At 37.5% G+C, this 25,203-nt stretch overlaps 5 protein-coding genes across 8 annotated transcripts in view; 2 read left to right on the top strand and 3 right to left on the bottom strand.

The window, feature by feature from the left end:
• Positions 1–258: 258 nt before the first annotated feature.
• On the bottom strand, positions 259–4,733 carry atms (RNA polymerase II-associated factor 1-like protein antimeros). The gene is made up of 9 exons (XM_046622068.2): positions 4,455–4,733; positions 3,404–3,484; positions 3,119–3,211; positions 2,327–2,651; positions 2,100–2,243; positions 1,901–2,004; positions 1,595–1,811; positions 1,177–1,420; positions 259–968 (listed from the first exon to the last, which is right to left on the bottom strand). The coding sequence occupies exons 1-9, from the start codon at positions 4,523–4,525 to the stop codon at positions 544–546; spliced, it is 1,704 nt and encodes a 567-aa protein (XP_046478024.1). The 5' UTR covers positions 4,526–4,733; the 3' UTR covers positions 259–543.
• Positions 4,734–8,671: 3,938 nt separating this feature from the next.
• Positions 8,672–12,522, bottom strand: BckdhA (Branched chain keto acid dehydrogenase E1 subunit alpha). 3 transcript variants are annotated; one of them, XM_069135052.1, is made up of 8 exons: positions 12,506–12,522; positions 10,557–10,736; positions 10,268–10,463; positions 9,933–10,094; positions 9,684–9,828; positions 9,378–9,581; positions 8,961–9,224; positions 8,672–8,873 (listed from the first exon to the last, which is right to left on the bottom strand). In XM_069135052.1, the coding sequence occupies exons 2-8, from the start codon at positions 10,569–10,571 to the stop codon at positions 8,795–8,797; spliced, it is 1,065 nt and encodes a 354-aa protein (XP_068991153.1). In that variant the 5' UTR covers positions 10,572–10,736; positions 12,506–12,522; the 3' UTR covers positions 8,672–8,794. The 3 variants fall into 3 exon arrangements, with proteins under 3 accessions (XP_068991153.1, XP_046478032.2, XP_068991152.1); XM_046622076.2 differs by lacking the exon at positions 12,506–12,522 and adding an exon at positions 11,157–11,288; XM_069135051.1 differs by lacking the exon at positions 12,506–12,522 and adding an exon at positions 10,831–10,971.
• A 912-nt stretch (positions 12,523–13,434) lies between these two features.
• On the top strand, positions 13,435–18,721 carry Ubc6 (ubiquitin conjugating enzyme 6). 2 transcript variants are annotated; one of them, XM_046622087.2, is made up of 4 exons: positions 13,435–14,096; positions 15,178–15,258; positions 15,723–15,927; positions 18,160–18,721. In XM_046622087.2, exons 1-4 carry the CDS (start codon positions 14,053–14,055, stop codon positions 18,313–18,315), a joined length of 486 nt encoding a protein of 161 aa, XP_046478043.1. In that variant the 5' UTR covers positions 13,435–14,052; the 3' UTR covers positions 18,316–18,721. The 2 variants fall into 2 exon arrangements, with proteins under 2 accessions (XP_046478043.1, XP_046478044.1); XM_046622088.2 differs by lacking the exon at positions 18,160–18,721 and adding an exon at positions 17,016–17,574 and having other exon boundaries at positions 13,444–14,096.
• Positions 18,722–19,624: 903 nt separating this feature from the next.
• LOC124216947 (inhibitor of growth protein 1) lies at positions 19,625–21,665 on the bottom strand. The gene is made up of 3 exons (XM_046622079.2): positions 21,374–21,665; positions 20,830–21,033; positions 19,625–20,745 (listed from the first exon to the last, which is right to left on the bottom strand). The coding sequence occupies exons 1-3, from the start codon at positions 21,507–21,509 to the stop codon at positions 20,177–20,179; spliced, it is 909 nt and encodes a 302-aa protein (XP_046478035.1). The 5' UTR covers positions 21,510–21,665; the 3' UTR covers positions 19,625–20,176.
• Positions 21,666–22,529: 864 nt separating this feature from the next.
• The window catches only part of Jupiter (microtubule-associated protein Jupiter), a 58,319-nt gene continuing 55,645 nt past the window's right edge, over positions 22,530–25,203 (top strand). The window contains exon 1 of the mRNA XM_046622083.2: positions 22,530–22,779. Coding sequence (XP_046478039.1) covers positions 22,724–22,779 — 56 coding nt within the window. The 5' untranslated portion in view covers positions 22,530–22,723. The remainder of the gene's footprint in view (positions 22,780–25,203) is intronic.

The following is a 25,203-nucleotide window of genomic DNA, read 5'->3' as shown; positions in this document are numbered from 1 at the left end:
TTATAACAAGTAAATATCGGTGGGCGATTGGTGTTACTTTGGGTCTAACAGTTCTATTTGATTGAAGTTGTTTCATTCGGTTATAGGTGTGTAGAAGCAGGATTTGCTCGCGCTCATACTCTGGTTACATCATTTTTCGGATTTCATTCAGGCCAATTTGGTGTAAAATTAAGAGGTACTGGAATGTATTGAATTATTGGTCCTTCCTGAGAATAAGCTGGTAGAAATTAGTGACTGACAATGAGTTGCAAAAAAGTATTTGGGGTGCATTTAATGAAAATTGTTTTATTAAAAATTGTAACTACCATTGACATATTTTATATAAAATCCCTAATATGTTAATTGTAGTCAATGCAGATTCTGTACATCACCAAAGTTTATCATGAACAAGGCTACCAAACAAACAGATAGCCCCGTAATTAAGCCTAACGAAGTGTCGCACACTTCCTTGATTATCTTATTTGCGAGTGAGTGGGAGACTAACGGTGACAGGTAATCGATTGCTCACTTATGCTAATAATACAATTAAACTTATAGTCCAGATCACTCACTATCGGAACCACTGTCACTGCTACCCGAGCCACTCCCGCTGCCACTTCCTGAACCAGACCTTGATCTTGATCGCGATTTAGATCTTGACGGTGACTGCGATGGAGACTTAATGGGCGAACCAGAACCAGACCGTGATCGGGATCTGGACTTGGACCGTGATCGAGATCTGGACTGAGATCGTGATTTTGAAGTACTTCTAGATTGAGCAGATCCCGAACGAGACCTAGACTTGCTGTGAGATTTTGAACGGGAGCGTGACTTTGAACGAGACCTAGATTTTGAACGCGATCCAGATTTTGATCGAGATCTTGATTTTGAACGTGATCTTGACTTTGAACGAGATCGTGACTTCTTACTGGATGCTCGCGACGATGCACGCGACGATGCACGGGAACCGCCTTCATTATCAGAGCCAGCTGAAAAGTACACAAATAGGTTTCATTATCATTCAGAAACGGATGTTATACATAATATACATTCAAACTCTCGACTTTAGTCTAGACAAAGTTCTTTCCAAGGTATTAAAAACGACGAACAAAACATTATGGTTACTGGTCAAAGAAAAAGTGTTTATTTTACACGAATTTTCTGTTTTCAAAAGAACTTTTAAATGTCTCGGTATACCTTTGTCTTCAGCCTTTTCAGTTTCTTGTGGTTGTCCCTCTTCCTCTTCCTCTTCTTCCTCTTCCTCTTCCTCGTCATCTTCACAGGGTGGTTCAAGCTGCTTCTCACGATAACGTTGCATCCTGAATTCATTGGCATTCAATGGTCGGTGGCGCACAACTAATCTTGTGTTATTAGGTGCCTGACCAGCCTTCTGTCTACGCTTGCTAAGACGTACTCGAGTTTCCAGCTCATTGTAGTAAACCTATACAGTGAAAAGACGATATAATGTGAGAAATTTTGCACTTTCGAAATACTAGACTACTAAAAATTGAACTTATTACAGTATTCTTGAGTTCGATATCGCTTCAATTTAAGACATAAGAATTAATATACCGAATTGCGATTTTGTTAAAAAAGGTATACAAATATTACAAACCCCGTCCTGACGCATGACAAGGAAGTAATTCTCTTCGTATCCCTTTGAAGCTTTGCTTTTAACGTTCCAGTTATACTCTCTTGCCATTTTGTACTCGTACTCCTCATCATCGGCATAGTCAATTTCTGCAGTGAAATCTCTGCGACGTTTTTCTAATGTCTCCTCTAGTGGTAAGAAGTACGCAACGAATTGTTCACCACTTTCGTCCATCACACCTCTGCAGAAAGGTATGAAATATCAAGTTAAAGACTGTCGTAAAATCCAGTTGGGATTTACAAGTTTGCCTGCACAAATTATCAAGTTTACCTGATCATCGCCTGCGACATTTCCTCAATTTGCGCAGGTACTGATCGACCAGTCGGAGCTGGATCGGAATCAAATATTACCTGAGCACATGGGTACTTCCATACCTGTGAGTGGTATGAAATAAGCGAGATTAACAAGTGCCTTAATATTCCTAATAATAGGTCCAAAATAAAAGGAAAAATCGTCAGTTATTGCTCACCTTGAAATCAGGATAGATAGGTAATATTTCAACAGGCACAACGTTTGGTTTGCTGTAATGTTTTTCAATTAGCTTTTTATTGTCTTCAAATGTTTTCTCTATAGCTTTTATCTGACTTTCTCGATCCATGTATAATGTTTCCTCCTGTCAACAAATAAAATCATGCATGACTTGAAATGCCACACATCATGATTTGACTTTGACATTAGAAAAATAGATATCATTACCTTGAAATTCTTTTTAATACTGTAACCAACTTTAGCCTCAACCTTGTCCATAGTTTGGGGTTGAAACCGTGTCTGTTCGGTGGAGATGTACTCCGTACGTCTGAGCCATGATACACTCCGCGCATGATGCCTAGAACGTTTTGAATCTTGAGGAGTGAGGATGTCTTCTTCCAGAAGTTTCTCGTCCGCAGGATCAAGTTGGGCGTTAATATCTCCAGCATAGGTGTCCCGGTTTATTAAGTCAATCTCAACACCCAAATCATGCTCCGTCAATACTTCATATTTATAATTACGTTCCAGAGATGTCGGATTGTACTGTATGAATCTGTATGATTTACAAAGCTCTTATTATATCTGAAGTACTACCAACAAAATAACAGTTTTATTACTTTGGTTATGTCAATATTTTAAATTACATTCCTAAAACAGCTAAAATTCTCTAAAATATTGGGTTATATAACCGGATTTAATCTACAAACTGTTAGAGTGGACATTTTTTCAATTTCGTAACATTACTCGAGAATTAGATAATTTTAAAGTATACTGGTGCTAATCATTAACCACATACAGTCAAAACTGAATGAGGACTGGGTAAGCGAGAAAACTCTGTAAGTAAGAGTAATTGTCACGTCAGTGAGACAGACCTTTCATGTACCTCTGTAAGCTAGAAACTCGGGTTAGTGAAAAACCTCTATAAGCGAAAAAGAGATTGCAGTCCCTTGAACTCTCGCTTATCCAGGTTCGACTGTATTACAATTATTAGTGAACTGCAACATATGTCAGCTCTATTACCTTGTTGATTCAAATGGATATGTGATGAACTTTGGGTCGAATGGAATATCTGGTAGGGTGTTGCAGTACTTTACACGGCATAATAATTCAGACCTGAAAATCACAAGTGAAACATGTTTAATTGAATCGACCAATATTTTCTGCAGACAGGTTGCAATATCAGATTTTGTGCACATTCTTTTTTTATATTTTCTCAGCTTGAAATACAACTGATGTTTGCATTCATGTTTTTTTTTTTCTTCTGTTAATCTTTTAAATCGTTATGTACTAATGTAAGATATATACCTGTTTTCAGCTGGTCTAGGACGTTTATCAATGGCATCTTTATTATTGTTGGACTGAATGCCAGAGGTCATCTGATTCCCACTGTAATTGATGTAAATAGAAAATGTTACATTAATGAACAGGAACATTTTGATCAATTTTTCAAGCGAGGTGAATGATCAAATTTAACGATCATCAAAATAGTTGCATTACGGCAGACAAAGATCTTAGTCTCAGAGACTACAAGTTATAGCAAAATTTGCTCTCTAAGCTATGACATAAATTTGGTCGGGTAAAATGAATCGATAGTTTGCTGATATCATTAACGTTTAGATGCTAGTATACACGGTCTGTCAGGAAAGTAGTCGGACTGAATTTTTCTCGCCCAGATAGAGCGACGGAAAGAGGTCCTTTTCACGTGGGTCGGGTTGTGAGGAGTTTTAGCTAAGCAGCACACCTATCCCCAATCGCCTTCGAGCATTTCCAGAGTGTAGGTCGATTTTAAAATGAACCCCAGTCAAGGTGCCTCGTCACGCTTCGCAACGAATCGTTTACTCGAGCAGCATTGCGCGATAAAGTTTTGTTTCGAACTCAGTTCAACCGCAAGTGAAGCCCATGAAATGATCAAAAGTCCCCAGTCACCCTACAGCCCAGATGTAGCTCTTGCAGACTTCCTTCTTTTCCCTCGACTCAAATGGGTTCCGAAAGGATGGCACCACGGCTTGGTCCAGGCCATTCAAAAGGTCGTGACGAGGCACCTTGACTGGGGTTCACTTTAAAATCGACCTACACTCCGGAAAGACTCGAAAGCGATTGGGGACATGTGCGCTTCTTAGCTAAGACTGCCGACAACCCGATCCACACGAAAAGGTCTCTGTCGCTCTCTTTGGGCGAGAAAAATTCAGTTCGACTACTTTCCGGACAGACCCTGTAAAAGGGTGCAAAGTAACGTTTACATGCAGAATTTAACTAGTTTGCTCCAAGAGTATATACAGAAGAGATTTTTGATAGGGTTGTGGCAGTAAAAAGTGTTGGCAGGGAGTTAGAATATATAGCGGTTCATATAATTTACCTCTTCTCAATCGGCCTAGCAGTTCGCTTGTCCCTGTCGTTACTGCTATTTGTCTGAATGGTTGGCGCCATAGCGTAAGTAGCGATGTATTTGTCAATTGCACATATTATTCACGAATTATTATAGGTACTCTAACTAATCACGATACCGCACTCCGATATTTATGAATATTTTTATAACGTATAACCTATAAGTTTTTAACCACGAACATACATCCATCCCCTGTCCCTTAACCACTGTTTACCCTCTCACACTATGCGTCGACTAAGGATACGCAAAGATTGATAGCCTGATGGGACTTTTCGTAATGGAATGTGGACGTGACAAATGCATCGTCAAGCGGCGCCCTCTGCATCCTGCCCATAGACTTATAAAGATAGACTGAGCGCTCCTGCAAGAGGTACTGAAGCTTACATATAAAGGACAGAGATATATTGGGAGACTGCTCTCTCTTTTCAATCGATTTCATACCGGGAGACAAGGGCGTAGGGAACTGGAACAGCTATAGACAGGTGCATAATTTCGCCTCATTCTCCTCTACCGCCTCGATCCCCGCCGCAAATATCGTCAGAGAGAGAAAGGAGTACTCCCGGCATATTTCTGTCCTTTAAATGTTTGCTTCAGTCTACCTTTTATGAGTCTATGGTCCTGCCGTGCACGCGCAACCCAATCCGGCAAATGGTCGGTACATAAAGACGACAAGAACTGATGTTACTAATCGTTCACCGCGTGTATCTAGATTTTGCCGAGTCGAATGACGTATCTATCTGTCTATCTATCTATACTTTTCAACTATGCAAGTTCATTTGAGCCTTGCCACATTCGGTAATGTTAATGTAATTCCATCAGATAGACAAAATTAATGTTATCTAAATAGATGCACAATAAATATACACCTGGTTTACTGTTAACAGAGTTAGAAACCTATTCTTGATGCAAATAATAGGAGAAATAGTCGAAGAAGTTAATTTAACCAAAGGAGAAGACATATAGTTATTCCTTACGTAATTTGTGTACTGTGACGCTGATTTTTACTGCACCTCGGCCACCCGGAGATGCGACTGATAACTTACAGCGCGTACAATCATTTGGCGGTCCGCGATGTACGCTGAAAAATAAAGACCTTGCAAACGATATCGCGAGATTCTCTTGGGCGCCTGGCGTGGTCAATACTGCTTGAAATCTTTATCTCCGCTAAACCTCGGGTAATATTCTCGTTAGTTCAGTACCGCGGCGAGGGGAGGGGTAATTTTGGAGAGAGGGAGAAAGACAGATAGAGAGACACTCGACAACGACACGCTATTTAACAAAAATAAAATAAAATAATACATTTTGCAATAGCGGCGATACAAAAACAAATAAAAAAAAAAGGAATTCAAAATTCGCTCTTCGTGATCCAAAATTAAACAGTAGAAAATTATTCGTAACCTACGCTACTTCTTAATATACTGAGCTTGCAGCCCACTAACAAAAATCTAACTTAATATTTACAAACCTCAAACGCGCAACCCTCAATTCGAAACCTGGACACTTTAACGCTACAGCAATAATTGCTCGAAATCGAAACTATAACTATAATTTCTCGATGGTTACTTTATATTCCCCTGGTTTGTTAAAAATACAGTTTCTTTGAATCGGAAAACCCAGACCATTCTACACAAAAATACTACTTGACAATATTTTTTGGAAATAAGGCAACATTCGATTGTTACTAATATTTGAGTCCATGCTGTAACAAACCCTGATGATCCTTAGGCAATCATTATCACAAAAGTAATAAAAAACAAATGTAAAGATGATCAAGGTTCTTTTTTACAACTTCTACTCATTACCTGGTTAGTTTACGACTCTGTCCGCTGACCTCCAAACACAGGATTGTTCAGAAATTTATTACCAAATGGCCCAGATTATAATTGCCCGTATCTGTCCGCTTTATTATACATTTATGGCAGTGCCCGTATCGATTATTAGGAATTGCGAGTTTGAGAACATAATACATATACCCGACGAAGTCGATACTATTTTACCCGTAATTTCTGCATTTTACTGATAATCCTTAATAATAATATTAGGGATGTGCCGGATAGCGATTTGGCCGGATATCCGGCCATACAATATCCATCAGTAAGGAGGCATTTTTGAATTTTATTTCTTCAGGAAAGTGAACTACATTACAATCGAGATACCTTTTGTAACAAGAAATCACATACTGAATGGTAATTTGCGGACACCTCGTGAACTTTGACGATATTTTTTAGTCAGAATTATAGGAAATGCTCATATTTTTAAGATGTTATTCATCACAAACTATTTATCTCCTACTATTTTCAACAAGAAATATTGTCAAAGTGTACGAATTGTCCACAAATTACCTGTCAGTACTGGAATTTTTTTTCAAGAAGATTCTCCATATAGTAATAACAATATGACTTGCAATTGTGTCGTTCAGGACGAAAGTTGAAAGTTTACCGAGTGTTGTAGTGTTGAGGAGGTAAAATTTATAAATTATTATGATTAAACGCGAATGAAAATGATGCATTGATCAACTCGGTAGAAAATTACTAGTTAATTAAATGTTGAAAGTCCGAAAGACAGAACTTACAGTATGAATCCAATTTTTGGAACATGCAACTCAAATTTACATAGACAAAAAGTGACATTGATAAATAATATCCGAATAAGGTTTCGCCGATATAAAGTAAATTAATAACAATTGAACGTAATTAAATGCAGCTCAATCCCACGTTCCACTCATAAAACTTTTTTGAAAAACGATGTCAATTAATTACAATTCTAAATTGGATATGAGAAACTATAACGACTGATACCACCTGAAGATGGATTTTCCGGATTATTTGTAATCAAATCCTTATCAATTATATACGGATGGTTTCATGCTGAACTGTTTATCGCTCGAATGAATGCGTCAAAGGTCGTACCAAGAAGTTTGGAGACGTGCACGCTTTAAATTACGATATTTCTGTGAAAAACACATAGCGGAAAAGTTGTAAGACCGTTCGGAAGCTTCAAAAGTGTTCTGCTTCCAACAATCGATTGGTCTTTTCTGAGACAATATTCTGACGTTAGCATCTCACCAGTAATAGGTTGTACATCGTATTTTTCAATTTATTGTTTATTTTGCAGACTTTTGCCGTAGTTGGAGAATAACACGGAACACCCCCTAACAAATCGGAGCCTTGCTCTAGAAATTACTTATTGTTAAACTAATGTATTAAAATAAGTAATGAACTGAACCTTGAACCAGACGACTTCATCGTTTACGCGTAATCACACGTCACTAATCACTAATCCTTTACGCAGGGAATGGACAGTCGGAATAAAGAATTAGAATGAACTGGCAATACTAGTTTAAATTGATATCAATCACCGTTGAGTGTGAAATTGTTATTCGTAGAAAGTTGATTCTGATATTTGACGAATGTTACTGTTAACTGAATTAAATGTTTTTAATTTCTCTGCAAAGTTTAGGCTGTAGTTTTTTACCCTGCTTCACCCATTTGCAAAATCATGTATATGCACATCTAAACTCCTGGAAGTTAAGTTTTTCGATATTTTTCAACAGTTTAAACTGCATCAATTTGAGTCGAGGTTTGATCAGTAATATTTAGATTGTACGTTTCTGATGTTTCGCAGACTTCTCGCATAGTTTTGCAAACAAAAACACGTCTCCGACATACCTATTTGATTGACATTTATTTATCCGTTGTATAATTTCGGCGTACGTATTTCTTGCACGAGATTTTCTCAACTTTTCAATTTTGCGATGACGACGGTATGTTACCAACGTTTTGCACGCGATAATTGTTGGTTATGAAGAACTTCTTTTACCGGCATGATCAATTACTTGGTTGATAATACGTGAAACTGCTAATACCCCCAAACCCGGCCAGACCCGGCAAACCGTTACGAAAAATAACCCAGGGTCTTGGCATGTTTATGTATTCCTAAATTCTTGAACCTAACTTCACGAACGTTAGGCTAAATTTTCATGCAGCGACACAAGTTTCGGGCGCGTCATCGGAGAAGCATGCCGAGTGTTGCATTTACTTTTGATTTAGCGAATAAAAACAGCAATTTTTACCGATATACTTTTTGAAACTTAATATATTCATACGTATTCTTTATACATATTTGTTCTCTGCGGTCGGTAATAGTTTTAACGCGTGCGGGATATTTACAAAATAAAACTCGAAGAATTGTTGATTAAATTATATATATATTTTCAAAGGTACAGAAAAAGTTTTCAGATTCCCAAAAATGAAGGTACGTAAGTAAAGATCGATATTTGTTTTCGGGATTGGAATTATTTTAAACCTGATTCACTGTTGCTTGTAAAGATCTACTGGATAATGTTCTTTGTACTGGTCGACGTGCTTTGCCATCGCTTCCGATTGTTTCCTAAAATAAATCAAACGTTTACTCCATTAGCTCCCGATTGTTTCACACGTTCAGTTATCTCGCATTGATCGTACAAAGTAAACGTACTTAATATGATCTGGCATGTTGTAGTACACGTCAGTGAACACCTCCTTCCAGTTGGGTTTTACGTTCTTTTCGGCCGCTGCAAAATCCGATAGTATCTGCTTTTTGATCGACGATACGAATTCTTTTTCCTGCTCTTCAGACCACAATCCATATTTTTCTAGGCACTGGCGAAATCTTGCGATCGGTTGCAGTTTTTCCCATTCGGCAATCTCGCTCACTGATCGATACGCAGAACTGTCATCAGAGGTACTGTGATGACCAATTCTAAACGCATGAAAAATGATTACTCATTAGCTACCGTAATTTTATCAGAGCGTACAATCGTACTAAACGTCACAATTAAGTGATTATAACAACTACCAATTACAAACAACAAACATCAGTGAACAATATTACGAAGTAATGATTGTTTTATACCGATATGACATTGCTTCGATTAGCACAGGCTTTCCGTTTGCCAAAGTCCACTCTTTCGCTGCACGCGTAGCGTTGTGTACTGCAAATATATCGTTTCCATCGACTCTAATTGTGTTAATACCGTACGCAGGTCCTTTGGCCGCGATACCATCTCCCTTGTACTGCTCACGAGCTGGAGTGGAAATTGCATATCCATTGTTCCGACTAAAAAATTAAATCCTTAAATTCCATTCGCATGTTTAGTAGATGTATTGTTGGCGATGAAGTGTTCAAACCAGTAGTTTTCCAAATTCTGCATCCACTTACCATATAAATATAACGGGACAATCGAGAGTAGCTGCGAAATTGAAAGCGGCGTGCGCGTCTCCTTCACTAGCTGCACCTTCTCCGAAATAAACGGCAACGCAACGGTCCGAATGTGCCAGTTTCAATGCGTACGCTGCTCCAACGGCTGACAGAATATAAAAAAACATGTGATTAGTTACAAAATGTGGATGGATTTCGTATCTAAATTACTTTATATTGAAAATAATACAGAAATGGCGTTTACTTTACCCTGCGGTAATTGAGTCGTTAGTGGCGATGATATAGTAACGAAGTTCAATTCTTTAGATCCGTAGTGAACTGGCATCTGTTTTCCTTTTCCAATATCCTCACAGTTTCCGTAGCACTGGTTCATGAATTGTTTTAATTCAAAACCCCGCCAGAGCAGTACACCTGGAATATAAAAAATGTTAGTAATTATTTATAAGTCTATCTTAGCATTTCTGTCAAATTTCCTGATTGTAAATTTCAGCTCTGACGATTAGGACCAACGATATTTAACTTCTTGAGTTTGCTGAAGTCGTGAGAGGGACGCGATACGATACGAAGAAATAATCTAAACTCACCAGCCTCCCGATATTGTGCGTAAACAACATCGTTTAGACTTAAAGCTGCTGCAGTTCCAATTTGAACAGTCTCTTCGCCAGAATTAGTCATGTAGAACGATATTCGGCCTTGCCGTTGAGATTCATAAAGTATTTTATCCATTACAGTAATTGTTACCATGTCCTTGTACATTTTTAAATATTTCGCCTCTTCCAGCTTTTGGCAAATTCAAAATTCAAAATATGAATATCAACAAACATTGAATCGTAAATACATGGGTTCGTACTGGTGATTCGAATTTTAACAAACCTCGATATTCGCCATTGCTTCATCCTCAGTGGCAGAGCCCAATATTCGATATATTGGAATAGAGCCATATGAAGTCGCATTGGTAAATTTGAGCTCATCCGTGAAATTGTTAGAAATAATTGGAAACTTGGGATTACTGGGTCCAAATGTTGCTGAAGTGGTGAAGTTACCTTTGTGAATCTGTAAAAAAAATCAGAAGAAAAAGTAAGTATTACGTACTCGTTTATAAAATGAACATACTTGAGAATATTAATCTCAGAAATAGGAAACAAACTGATGAATTTCGAATTCTTGAAATTTCTAATCAATAGTCTTTGATTCTATGACATATTATCCTCTTTTCCGCCAATCTTTCAAGAATATCAGATCTCTAATATGCGTATGGCAATCGCAACGACACGACAGCTATCATTGACGCAAGAGATGTTTACTTTGGTAGGACATTATGATATGTTACAAGTTGCCACTATTAAAAATATAATATCCACGTCATGCACAGATTAGCTTATCGTTACGAACGTTTAGTGATCGTTCGCTTACTGACAGGCAATAGATCACAAGCGTCATTGATATAAGATAGAAATGAAAAAAGAAACTCACAAGACATTGTGCTGAAAATTGATTGAAGATTTTTTTAGCCCACGTGACTCTCATGACCAAATGTAGACGATTCCAATTGCTTAAACGGAGTTGAGTGAAAGAATGATAAAGTTGAAGGTACAAAGAAAAGCAGTGGAGAGGTGTATGAATTTCGTGCGACCAACTCGACGCGAGAACTACGACACACGTTGAACTCGATGAATAATAAACGAATTGTAAGCATTGTTGTGTAACCATACACTTATCATGCCGGTTACTACCATCACTTTAACTGATAAGACACGCCGGATCGTTTTGGCGTATACTTATGTACACTACATTAATTTATTGTAAAAATTATAATGTTGAATATATATTGTTTAACCTATTATCGATCATCACAACAATTTTTCAGAACAATATTCGAAATTTGAAATCGTATTCCTCGAAGTAATTAAAATGACGAGCATCCGACCAAATAACATTTCTTCATGTGAAAATTTGTCGACTCATCATATCAGTTTGGTTATGATTGTGATTTAATTGCATGCATGGATACTGAGTTATCGAAAACTTGGGAAACGGTGTATTTCAAAAATATCCTTATCATTATGGATGCTGATAAGAGTACCACTTGCTCAACCTGGTAAATATAAATACGCATACATATTTATAACGATTCAGGCTGAGCAAATATACCAAATTTTCTATTGTATTCGAAGCAAATATTTTTCAACCAACGTTGTGTATTATTTATATTTAGGAAAAAGAATCAAAAAAATATGAATGTTCAGTAATATATAAAGTGTTCTTCCTCTTCGAGCACAACTGTAAGAATGTCTGTAAGTGTGTTTACATTTTGGAAACTTACGCTTCTAATGCGAAGCCCGTAAGACAGTCAATGACCGTCTAATAATTGAAATGCGGATATGCATTATCAATATTAATATTAATCACGAGGCATTTTTCATTGTTGAACATATAATTTTGAAAAACTGGTAAATTCGAAAAATTAACGACGGAGCCAGAAATCGAACTTGGTATCTAGCGATGCTTTACCGGAGCCTTACTCCACTAGACCACCTAGCCGCCCTGACTCTGATGTCGTTAATTCCTCTCATCACCAGTAAGTTCAAATTTGTTTTCTTGTGCTGTAGTATGTGTGAATATATAAAGTGTTCTTCCTCTTCGAGCACAACTGTAAGAATGTCTGTAAGTGTGTTTACATTTTGGAAACTTACGCTTCTAATGCGAAGCCCGTAAGACAGTCAATGACCGTCTAATAATTGAAATGCTCGTTGTGCTCGAAGAGGAAGAACACTTTATATATTCACACATACTATAGCACAAGAAAACAAATTTGAACTTACTGGTGATGAGAGGAATTAACGACATCAGAGTCAGGGCGGCTAGGTGGTCTAGTGGAGTAAGGCTCCGGTAAAGCATCGCTAGATACCAAGTTCGATTTCTGGCTCCGTCGTTAATTTTTCGAATTTACCAGTTTTTCAAAATTATATGTTCAACAATGAAAAATGCCTCGTGATTAATATTAATATTGATAATGCATATCCGCATTTCAATTATTAGACGGTCATTGACTGTCTTACGGGCTTCGCATTAGAAGCGTAAGTTTCCAAAATGTAAACACACTTACAGACATTCTTACAGTTGTGCTCGAAGAGGAAGAACACTTTATATATTCACACATACTACAGCACAAGAAAACAAATTTGAACTTACTGGTGATGAGAGGAATTAACGACATCAGAGTCAGGGCGGCTAGGTGGTCTAGTGGAGTAAGGCTCCGGTAAAGCATCGCTAGATACCAGGTTCGATTCCTGGCTCCGTCGTTAATTTTTCGAATTTACCAGTTTTTCAAAATTATATGTTCAACAATGTTCAGTAATGCAGTGGTACCAGTTACAAATTTCTGATTCTACACTCCAACAAGTTCTTTCCAGGGTCAATGATATTCCATAAAGCCAATCCGACTGTTTATTCGTCTGGTATCAAACTCGTGGGAAAAAAAATTTCTTCAAATAACGTAATGGAAACTAACGATAAGAAAAGCAAGACAGAGTACAATTTGCCTTACTAAAGGCAACCGCGCATACGCCACGTATGATATGTTGCGTGGTTTAGTGGTACCAGGAGCTTGAACTTAAATTCACCTAGAGGTGGCAGGACGAACGAATTTCGCGGCGACGCGACGCGTCTCTGGACTGGTTTTTATCGCCGCGGAGTGTGGGATGAAAGTCTGGGTTCGTAAAAGCGATTAATCGCCACGGTTGATTTAAATTCCTGACGTCAGTCGTCAGATCCGAATAGCTCAGCAGCAGCCGCTGTTCCGTGTGTCACACTGTTCTCCGTTCTGGTAGTGTAGGAAGTGAATTTCCTCAATTTGTCTGTGACATGGGCTTTTTCATGTAGGCAAGTGTTGGTCTGGTGCGTCGGGTAAAATTAGACAATTATCGGTAGGGTAAGCAGTGTTGAGTTAAAAGAAGTTTCGAGAAGTAAATGTGATACAATTCTTGTAACATAATATAACGGTATTACATCGAGAGATAGCAGCTTTTAGTCCAGGGGGAACGAGATATACGCAGCAGAAGGAAGACAACGGATGCTCCTCGTCCTCGTTTCCGCGTTAATAACGGCACGTCAAGGACCGTAGCGCGTTGCGTGGTTTTTTTTTTTTTTTTGAAATCTTATTTCCCTCCTTTTTTTTCTTAAACCCATTGTGCTCTTCTACGGCTGTGGTGTTTGTGCGCGTATCTTTTTCCTTGTTTCTCGAATTATTCCTCTCGGAGAAACCTGCCGCGTGCGTAGTGTGCCAAGGAGCGCTAAAGATTCGCTGGGTGGCTCGAACCCGTCGTAGCACATTACTCGTGAGGAGAAGTGACCAGCCCATTCGTAAGGGATGTCCACCCCTGCCAGAAGGAGACTCATGAGGGACTTCAAAAGGTACGTAATCCAATAACTCCCTCGGTCGCATCGTGATAATCGGTTCAACCTTACTGCTCCCCGTCATCCCCGTCGATAGAGTTTTAACCCGTTAAAAAGCGTTTCGTTACGATGGTCACATGCTCACCAATTCACCAACACAACCGACGTTTTACCCGCTGCGAACGTCACCGTGACTTGTGCTCTGAAATTATTATTAGAAGGCCGTGAGAACGGTGCAGAGGATACACGTTGTATTTTCGTGCACTTAAAACAACTCTCTCGTCCTTTTTATACTATTTGTTTACTCCAACCATTCGCCTATTCCTGATGAAAATCGTTCACTTTTACATCAGGTTTATGTTCAAATTGCAATTTTATCGCCATGCTTTATGTCATACATGTTAGACGTTCTAGGTCAGACAAATCACATTGTCACAATGTCCTCCACTTATCCATAGTCGATGTTGAAACCTATGGCTGATCTCTTCTTTGTTTTCTTTCGCAATTCAATGAAAATTAAATATATCTACTCATTAATTTGGCAACGTGCAATTTTGCACGCCTAAATATGCTTGTGACTTGCTCAAAGTAGTATAAGGAACACGATGAGTAACAGCTATCAGCTAGTCGCGATGAGTCAACTACCGCCTGCCCTTAGACTAATTTATTTTTCAATTAAGTAACTCGTCAGGTGCACAACTAAACTGTAAAGCCTCAGGTGGTTCGTTGTTCAATGTTCATCAAGCATTGGTTTATCCTCAAATTGCTAATCAACGTGATTCGTTGCTGAACCGACGACATTTGTATGCAGACTCGACTTGACCATGACTGAATATGGTACACATTGGGCAGTCATGTTTCATTAACGCGTAAACTAATTTTATGTAGAGAGTATTAAACTTTATTTTGCTACTTTCAAGAAAAACTGTTTCGATTGAATAATGATTAAACATTTAGTTTTTTATTCAAATAGAATTACTTCGGTATTGAACCAAATGTCTGAAGTGAAAACTGTTAGAATACCGGTAAAAGATGGAATAAGGATTTGATTGTTTGTTAATTATCGAAAAGCTTGACAAATCTTATGCTTTATTTGCAGGTTACAAGAAGACCCACCAACTGGAGTATCTGGCGCACCAACAGATAATAATATCATGATTTGGAATGCAGTTATTTTTGGGTAAGTGTTCGTAAGGCAGAATAATACGAAAGAAAATGATAATAATGTACAGATCGATCAGTAAGAAAATTATCCTCTTTGTGATTACAATGAGTCATAAATATTTATAACTTATTATTTCCAGCTGATTCAATTTTAGCAAATATTTATTAACTCTTATTTTCTATGATTGATCGTTACAAATTCATCTTTTAAGATAGCGAACAACCAATCAAATAATACCATTTTAGAAATAATAATATGATTGTTATTATTGAGCTTGTGAATGGCATTACCTGACCAGCATCTGTATAGTTATTCATCAGTTTGGATGAATCACTACGTATATTGTTGCTTCAAGGTCAAATGCCAGCCAAATTACAGTTGTTAATAGAGTCAGTATAGTTAGTTCAACATTTAGCTATTTGATTACAGAAAAATATAATGGATCTTTGAAGTATTTTCATCACTATCTCAAATTGCAGACCACATGACACTCCATTTGAAGATGGGACGTTTAAACTAACCATAGAGTTTACTGAGGAGTATCCAAATAAACCACCGACTGTGAGATTTGTCAGTAAGATGTTCCACCCAAATGTATACGCCGATGGAGGAATCTGTCTTGATATATTACAAAATCGCTGGAGCCCAACATACGACGTATCTGCCATTCTGACATCAATACAGGTATGTCTGATAATACATGAATGCTCAGCCCTGCCTTGCTTGTGTTTGAAATAGCGTGATTCCATTCTGAAACTCCTATTGCATCTACCTTTTAACCATGGTATTTTATATCTCCTATGTCTAATTAATATTACCCTTTATGAACACAAACATACCACGCTGTGGATGTTTTGGAATGGGAATTACCTAATTTTTGAAAGTTGATTCTACTCAAATCAATAGCTATTCAAAAGTTATTTCTACTTGCTCGTTTATATTTCGACTTAACAGATTCAGTGTTTCGAGAATAATTTCTCGCTATGACTGAAGGATTACTTTAAATCCTTATGATGCAGCATTAACAAAATCCAAGCCAATACTTTGATATGTATATCAAGGTTCAGAGTAGTGCATTATTAATAAGGTAGAAATGTATAAATTTACAACCACGAAACTTTGGGTAGTTATTTTTTTTTTACCCGTCCGCATTGACCTTCTCACCAAACTTGCGCTATAAATCTTAACCGCTGAATTTGCGCTAAGCAAATTTTTTTTGTGCTTAACAGCGGTTGCAATTCAAAAGTCTGATTAACGTGTTGTTGAAATGTATAAAATCTTTATGCATAGAATAGTGAGCTAACATATAATTCGAAGAATGTGAGTTAAATTTGCACGAAGTTTATTAACGAATCCTTCCCAATGTCTGTCGTATTACTGTTGTACTGGAATAATAATACTAGTGATTAATAGATTTTTTGATAAACAGTTTCCAAAGCACACATTAATTTCAACAACCCTTTTCAGGTTAATTTTTATGTGAAAGCTACCTTGCAAAGTAAGGAAGAAAGGACAAGGAATTTGTTATGAATTGACTTTCACCTTTGCTTTTATGCTTGTGTGGTCTTTGATACTGAGAATATTTTTCCTCTAAAGAGTGTTGTTGGAAAAGAACGAAGTAGCACAGAAATTGATGTGTACTATCTGGCCTGTTCATCAGGAATCCTATAAATCATTACGTGATAGGTGTAGATCTTCTATTCGACAGAATGATAATGAGGTCCGAAGAGATCGAAATAGATATTTAAGAAGTACGACTTATGTTATTGCAGTCGCTGTTAAGTGATCCAAATCCGAACTCTCCTGCTAACTCCATGGCAGCACAACTTTACAAAGAAAACCGACGTGAGTATGAGAAACGAGTTAAGGCTTGCGTGGAGCAGAGTTTTGTGGATTAGTGGCAACTGTTGTCACTATCGATGTATCAATCAGCCGATGGTCTTCAAAGACGGAGGAAGAATTTACAGCCACTGAGGGCCTTACCATCAAGCTAACACCTAGGACTTAGCACGTCACACCCTGCAACAAGAAAAAGAATATACAACCTCCTTACAACAAATGCAATGTGCAACATTAGAGCGAATTTTTACAATGTTGTATAATAAATTATTATTAAATTGTGTATTTATTTATTCAATATTTGGAACACAAAATTAGAAATATTTAATATTAGGGAATTGCATTGTTTTGTTGTATCTGTGCTAGAAACGATTCTTCACTCTAAACCAGGCACAGAGTTGTACTTCTATTTAATTTTAGTACTTCATATATTACCGAAATTCATCTATATATACATACGTATAATAAAATGCATAATTTCAAATTATATAATCAATTTTATTACTTTTACCCAATATGATATACTCAATAACAATGCACGGCGTACAGGTCGAATTTCACATTTAGCAATAGTTAATGCTTTCCACAGAATCTCAAACTGTTGTTCTTTCGTTTCTCATATAATCATAGACATTAGAAAGTACCAGATATTAAAAAGTTTTCTCTCTCCCTCTCTTTCTCCCCTTTAGTAAACAGCAAACCAAGTAAAACTGGATAACATAATATTAGATCCATCGTAAAATGTAAATGAATATTTTTTATATTATTAAGGTAATAAATAGATTTATCAGGAAATATTGTTAACCTAACTGACTAACTTCATTGCATCAATAGGTAGAATGTTATACATTCTTTTCTAATTTTTGTATAAATTACGACCCGATAATGGCACGTCTTATGAGTAGCATCAACTCTCTTTCATTTACCGCAAGGACACGGGATAAGTGATTCAGCGATTGGCTTGTAATAGCTGGTGTATCTGAAATTACCGGGGCATTTTTATCCATTCAACTTGTTCACATTTTCTTTTTCTTCATCAAACATTCTTGAACGACATTGAGACTGTCTGTGTTTCAGTCTCTCTTGGACGAACCAAATCCTAACTCTCCGGCAAATTCACTAGCTGCACAGTTGTATCAAGAAAATAAACGGGAATATGAGAAACGGGTGGCCACAGTTGTTGAACAGTCTTGGCTCAACTTTCAAGAAAGTCACACAGAAGATCCCCGCTGACATTAGGTAACGCATTATTAAGTATAGATGGCTTACATTCAGGTATACACGTATATAATTTCATGATAAATTTACTTTGTGATTGTCACTGTAATCTGTAAACTGAGCTGCTTCAATGACGTCTTATTGGTCTATGAGGGCAGTTCAAATGACAAGATACTTTTTGATTAAATGGTTATTGTGGAATTATATTTAGATAGTTCAACCTTGTCAAAAAAATTTTACCTTTGTCTACTGATAGGGAATATATTTAATCTCTTTATTCACCGGTATCCATTCAGCCAGAATTTAATTGAGCTGGAAACCTATAAATGTTTTTTCAATGTCTACAATTTTGTGCAATACTTTTACAACCATTACACCTTGTTGCGTGTATTTTAAGCAAATAAAATGATTATTCAAATTGCTTTCTGCATTTTTACACAGACCCACGCAATATAGTACAATACGGTATTAAGAACAGAATGTTTCGATTTTGAACGTATTGTAGGGATTAATAATGGAACACTGGTATAGCTGCTGATTCAGGCTTTATTAACAAATGTTACAAAAACACTTATCAATTTAATACGCAACTCGGGATGCATTTCAGATGCAATTCTCAATTAGGGTCAAATAATACTCTGGAACAAACGACTAGACGTAACTAAATAATACGTTATTGCTTATATCTCGACATTGACCCAATTATGCAAATGATTAAATTGGTAAATTTGCTTGTGCACTTGTTTCGAAAGTTATTATTCGTATTAGGTATTTCATTTAATGAATTATCGCTGCACGGCCAAGGCTAGCCTTTAACGTTCTGAACGTACTTAAATTGATTTGTATATTTCTCAAATACCAATTGTATAAAAATTATATACATATTTGTATATCTATATCATCTTAGCATCGAGTGATGTGTAGTAAATATTATCAAGTCACTGTTGAATAGAAAGATAATTCATTAATTATCTATTTAAAAATCTAATGCTCCTTTTATTGATGTAATGTAGCACCACGCGTCTCTTATATGTAACAAGGAAAATTCATCCATTTAAACGCAGAATTCATTCATGTTATAAATTACGATAAAGGATGAACAAAATCTATATATTTTATTCAAGCTGGAAGTAAAGAAAATTTTGCGATATGATGACAGATTTATTTCGTAACTGCTGTAGTTACTTTTAGCTGATAAACATAACGAGAAAGTGGAACATTTTATTGGATATTCCATATCATACATTATTCTTGCTGGTCGCCATACGCTCATTCACAATATTAAATATCGTATTGTAGTTTAAAGAAATACTTTTCTGCTGAATAAATTTTCATTACGATTTATTTACATAGTTCAACTTAATTCCAATCTGCAAGAGAATAAATAAAAATGCTCGGAAACTGATCAACAAAATTGGGGTTTGACTCAATTCCTGTGAAATAAGGTAATAATACTTTTAACACGAGAAGACCAATGATGAGCTCAACACCTTAGATGTGTATCAAGTTAAAAGTGAAGTGAACGTGATTAATCATGCTAAAATCATAAAATTAACTTCAACACATTTAAATATAACACTAAACATTAACTGTGTATTATGGTTGAAAATAGTAAAATTGGTGTTTGAAAGATTTTCATGTTGTGTGAACTGAATAGTCAATTATTCTGAAGGAAACTGAACATCGGTTGATAACATTCCGATGAAAAAAACTTGAGGTCAATATAATTCCAGCAATAGATTTTTTAAACATGCATTGTAAGTCTCAAAGAATATCTAAATCATTCTGTAATAAATAAAACGGAATCATTGGACAAACAATGACGAATCAATCAAATAATGGGTTTACCATTTTATTCCCATCACTATTTTTAATGCTATGATTTTTCCTCCTTCTCTTTATTGTACCTTTCAAGTTCTTTGAGAAACTGAGCCTTAGGTTTCATAACGTTTGGTCGGTCTCCCCTACATTTTGGACAAAACCATTTTCCCTTAGGTTTCGTGCTTAGAGAGACGCATGAAAAGTGGAACCACTCTATAGGACACAGATCATTGTCGCAGAGGATCATTTCTCCGTATGAGATCTGATCACAAAGGCAATATGTTGGCTCGTCAGGATCTATGGCATCTTCAGGCGGTGGCGGAGTATCTTCCCGATGTTGACTTTGTTGAGTAACCTGGCGCCTCCTCTTCTTCTTCTTTCCCGTAGTAGCAGCAGCTGCCTTTTTCTGCGATCCTGTATTCGCGGCAGCCAAGGTAGCTGAACGAGTCTCTGTTGCGACAACTATGTCCATAGCATGCGCAGATTCAACCAAAGTATCATTTCTAGGCCTTCTAGTCCGCTTTGTTTGCCTCTCAGAAGTGTTGGCGGTTCCAGTTGTTGCCGCGTTGACGTTTGCATTAGAATCTCGTGCTGGTTCTGCGGCTTCTTGTTCCTTGCCAAAGTCTGTGATAAACCAGAAATTATGTTTTAGACACAAGGTAAAGGGTGCTAATTTTTGGTAGATTAATAAGATATATCGCAATATACCTAAATTGCGGTAGTCCAAATCCAATTGACGTGACTTATTCTCAATGTGATCTTGAACCTGTTGTACTATCTGCAATTTTTCATCCCCAATTTCTTGCGCCGCTATTAGGGCTTGTTGAACTTTTAGCAACGCTCGCCTCCAGGTTGACATATCAACGTCGCTTCGCAGTATATCTTGCTGTTGATCAACGTCTCTCAAATAGCCTAAAACATATTCAAAATTTTTGGTCAGTTGTGGTTACACATCCACTCTGGCGAATGTCTGAACTCAATTGGATGAATACAAAATCTGTCAATTAGCCTGACCTCCAATTTCGAAATTAATGAAATTAAAATCAACGTATTTGGGAACATATATTTGCTTGCTTTTTTTTTGTGGAGATACTGGCGACGTTTACGCAGCGGTTTAGAACAAAAGAGAGTTACAGTATAACCTTAAATATGAAACAGAAAAAAGTGAAATATAGCTGAAACAGCGGAAAGTAGCAGAGTTTTTTATTTCATTAAGGGTTGTTTTATTGTAAAGTGACGATGAATTAATTACTTTGACAGGTAGCGTCCAGCTCCCGTAATCGAGAGACGTGTCTTTGAAGATCATTTGGAAGATTTTCAACGCAGTCCAAGTAATTTTCGATGTAAGTTGCGGAGTACAAAGCCTCGATGACTGCCTGGTTTAACATTTTCACCCGAATTCAAGCGAATAAAAAACCATCGAAATACGCTACAGTTTCACGTGTACTTCACCACCAATATGTGTTATACTTAGATTTAATTGTTGTAAGTTTTGTAATTCATTTTACACTCGTAGAATTACGAATTTTGTAGAAGCGATACTCGCTGTTTTCATAATGCACATACTCCATGGTCAAATTATAAATGTTAGATCCGCCATGTTGAATTGTAATAGTTAAAATACGAAGACGTCTGTTCAAAAGCAATCTGCAGCAGCATCGATATTCTTACTCAAATTACGTTCAATTTACGTAAGAAAGGTTCTCGTTGTTTCTCAGAATTAGTATCGACCTAGTTCAGAACGCATTACTGTGAAAAAATGCTAAAACTTTTGTTCAAAAGTTTGATTGTAAATACTACGCTGCGCGATGTGTAGGTATATTTGAAACGATTATTTTCCAGTTATTAGATCAAGTTTTGGAGTGCGATTTTTCAGTGGTACAGAAAAAAACTTTTGAGATTGAGCCTAAGCGTTTCTTGGACTCGAAATATTGTCGGGATATAACAATGAATTCGCAAAATATTCATAACCACAGAGGCCACAGAGTTGACGGAGAAGAATTGGAAGTCGGATCAGTACTCGGCAGGTAAGTGGCTTTGAGACAGTAAGAGACCCTATTGGTATTTTCTTTATCGACGGGAACCGCTTGACACACTGTTATGGTTTAACATGCAATCCCATAAGACACACCCCCATTAGGGTAACCGTCTTTAACAGCCTTCGGTCAACTTCACGTATGAACTTCTTCGTCTTGCTGTTGGCTACCTTTAAAAAGGCAAATGCCGATTCAAGTATTTCGAAGTCTCAATTCGAAGTGGCGATAGAACTCAGAAGCAGAGCCCCTAGCGGAAGTTGTCGAAACTACTCCGTCCCTCGTAACGTGCGGTTGAAATTACGACTGGCATCCGCAAGCGTTAGTTTGCAGGAATTTCGTGAAGCGACCAACTTCCGTTTGACGTAGCGAATATTCCGGTCGTTGCCGCGTTATTATTGTGTCGCTTACTTGACGCGAGTAGTAACATCGCGTTGGTGCTATTTCCTTAACGGACCAATAGCATTGCCGAGTGGTATTTGATTTCGTTCGCCGAGTAAAAGCCGTGGTTCGCCCAGTCGTGTGTAAAGCAGGATCTTCGCTCTTTCCTAATCTCACGATAAACAGCAATGACGTCCACCGGAACCTTCCAAGGTCTGAAAGACGGCACCCGCAACTCCAGCAAGTGAGTACAACTTTCACGCTATTCATGAAATTCCGAAATTTGCCCAATACAGCAACGTGTGTCTCTCGGTTCAATACTCGAAACCCTACAGGTTTGAGGACCCCATGGGGGGGTATAAATTTTATCATTGTCACAGATTCGCATCCGCATCTATTCCTCCGCGAATCCATTCGAATCTTTACCTAAACCTCCTCCTATTTGTCCCGGACCGCGACACAACTGTCGTCGTTAATCATCGTGTCGAACCGATGAGTCAACGTTGTGACAGCTCTTTGTTTGTAACCGATCTCGTGTTTCTAATAACTTCCGACAACGAGCCTGTCGACCTCTCCTGCTACATTCTTGCCCATGAGTAGCGAACTTGGCACGATTTGCGATTAGCATTCGTCATCGAATACTTTACGCCTTGTGTTCCTTATGGCGAAGAAAATACATGTATGTTTGTATGTATGCGTGTGCGTATTTGTATGCATACATAATTTTAATCTCCATGAAAAATCCTTCACCGGACGCTATCACCAAATACCACCACAAAGAAATATAATCAATCAGATTTACAATACTGCATACAAAAGCAGTCCGAACCGGATAAATCCGGATATATTCGCCAGGTTCTCTCGTATACTTTACCTAGGAACCGATAGATATAGACATAAAGAAGAAGCGACGAAGACAGTGTAACGGTTTATCTTATAACTGTATAAAAAAAAATCTGGCCTCATCGCCGCCGTCTTGCGTTTGCTCATTCTTTCAGCGAACAATTATCGTCACTTTTTTATTCACAAATCCCGTCGCCGCGTGCAGGATTCAACGACCGACAGGTGCTGCTCGTACCGTCTGCTCCGGGCCAGACGTGAAACCGTCGGATGTTGGGAGGATGAAGGGGGGGGAGGGAGGCGAAGCCGAAGACTGCTGTCATTTTTTACTTCACCTTTAACGCCAGCCGGCGTCTCGAGGAAGACTTCAAGGTGGGGAGGAGGAGACGAACCACAAATACAATGAAAGGATGAGGCGGTTATTTGCGCATGGATACGATCGAGATATTAAAATGCATTGTTGAATTAATCGCTGGTCGAACTTGCACACATACAAAACTGTACTGTATGAATTACGCTCTAGGAGGGATAAAACTAGCATACGATGTCTGTAGCGGAATTTGAGAAAAGTTATTGCGCTGTGTGGATCTAAAAATATGCGAGAGCTATGGTCGAATAACTGTACCGGTTGAAATGAACATCCTATAATGGACAAGTTTTTACCTCAACGCTTGGTGCCTCTTATGCGTTATTACGTAAAATGATATGACACGCCTTATGTAAACCGAGAACCGTTGCATACGATATATTTTTTTAATCCCGTTCATTAACGATGCGGTCTGTACCGAAATTCTCGTAACCGTAACGAATTTAGATCTGCAGCTGAACATAAATTACACACGACGAAGGGCGTTCACTTTAGTCATTTTCAATCTCTGAGATGTACTAACTTTGGACATACTCGAGGTTTTTTTTTTTTCTACACAATGCTGTGTAGATGCTGTGTCTATTTATGCAATCCTATGCTGGAAAGAGATTAGAGTGCGAGAGTCGTCGATCTTCAAATTACCGACGTCGGGAACTTGAAATCTTAAAGAACACTTACTTACTCGTCGAGTCGAGGTCTCAAGTCGCCCGCATTGATTACAGATCGCGCCTCTGTCCGTATACGACGGCCTAGTCTTTTTTTCAATTCGTCGACAATTGTTTCAGTAAATTTTTCCGTTCTTAGTCATGATGCGTTGCGGTTTTGTTTTTTTTTTTTTTTCGTCTCGGTTCTGCCGGTAACGAAGTTACAAGTCGTTACCATTTTTTTTTTTATCCAATTTTTATCCATCTTTTAATGTAACTTTGAAACATGGGGTGGAATTGAGTAATGGTACTTTAACTATCCATCTTCAGAAAAATTCTTATTTTTCGCAATTTTAAGATTGTCCGATATTCAGTAAACTATAACAAATCAAAATATGATCAGATTTTTTGAATACTTATTCTAAAATTTCAAAAATACCAGCGACTTTTCTCTCGATATAATTTTGCGATATTTTAATGATACTATAACTTCAGTCTTGTTTTGAAACGGTTTTAAAAAAAAAAGTCCAATTTCAATCGAAAATTTTATCGCACATTAACTAATACAATTTATACGTGTATCGTCGGCTTAATTATCGGTGCTGAGAAATTAGGCATTGACACTCGTCAGGGACGGTTTATATGCCTGTATCTAATGAAAACTGTACCAATTTCCTTTCCTTGCAACTATAATTAATTGTCCACTGCTGTCTCATCAGAAGCCGTACGTACGTCTTGTCCTACCCTCAAAAATGCGAATGTGTATCGAATGACTTACGGATATCGGGTAATTTTATATTATGTAAATAATGCGAGC

This window comes from Neodiprion pinetum, chromosome 4 (assembly GCF_021155775.2).
Source record: "Neodiprion pinetum isolate iyNeoPine1 chromosome 4, iyNeoPine1.2, whole genome shotgun sequence".
Taxonomy (NCBI): Eukaryota; Metazoa; Arthropoda; class Insecta; order Hymenoptera; family Diprionidae; genus Neodiprion; species Neodiprion pinetum.
This window is presented reverse-complemented; position numbering and strand designations above follow the sequence as displayed.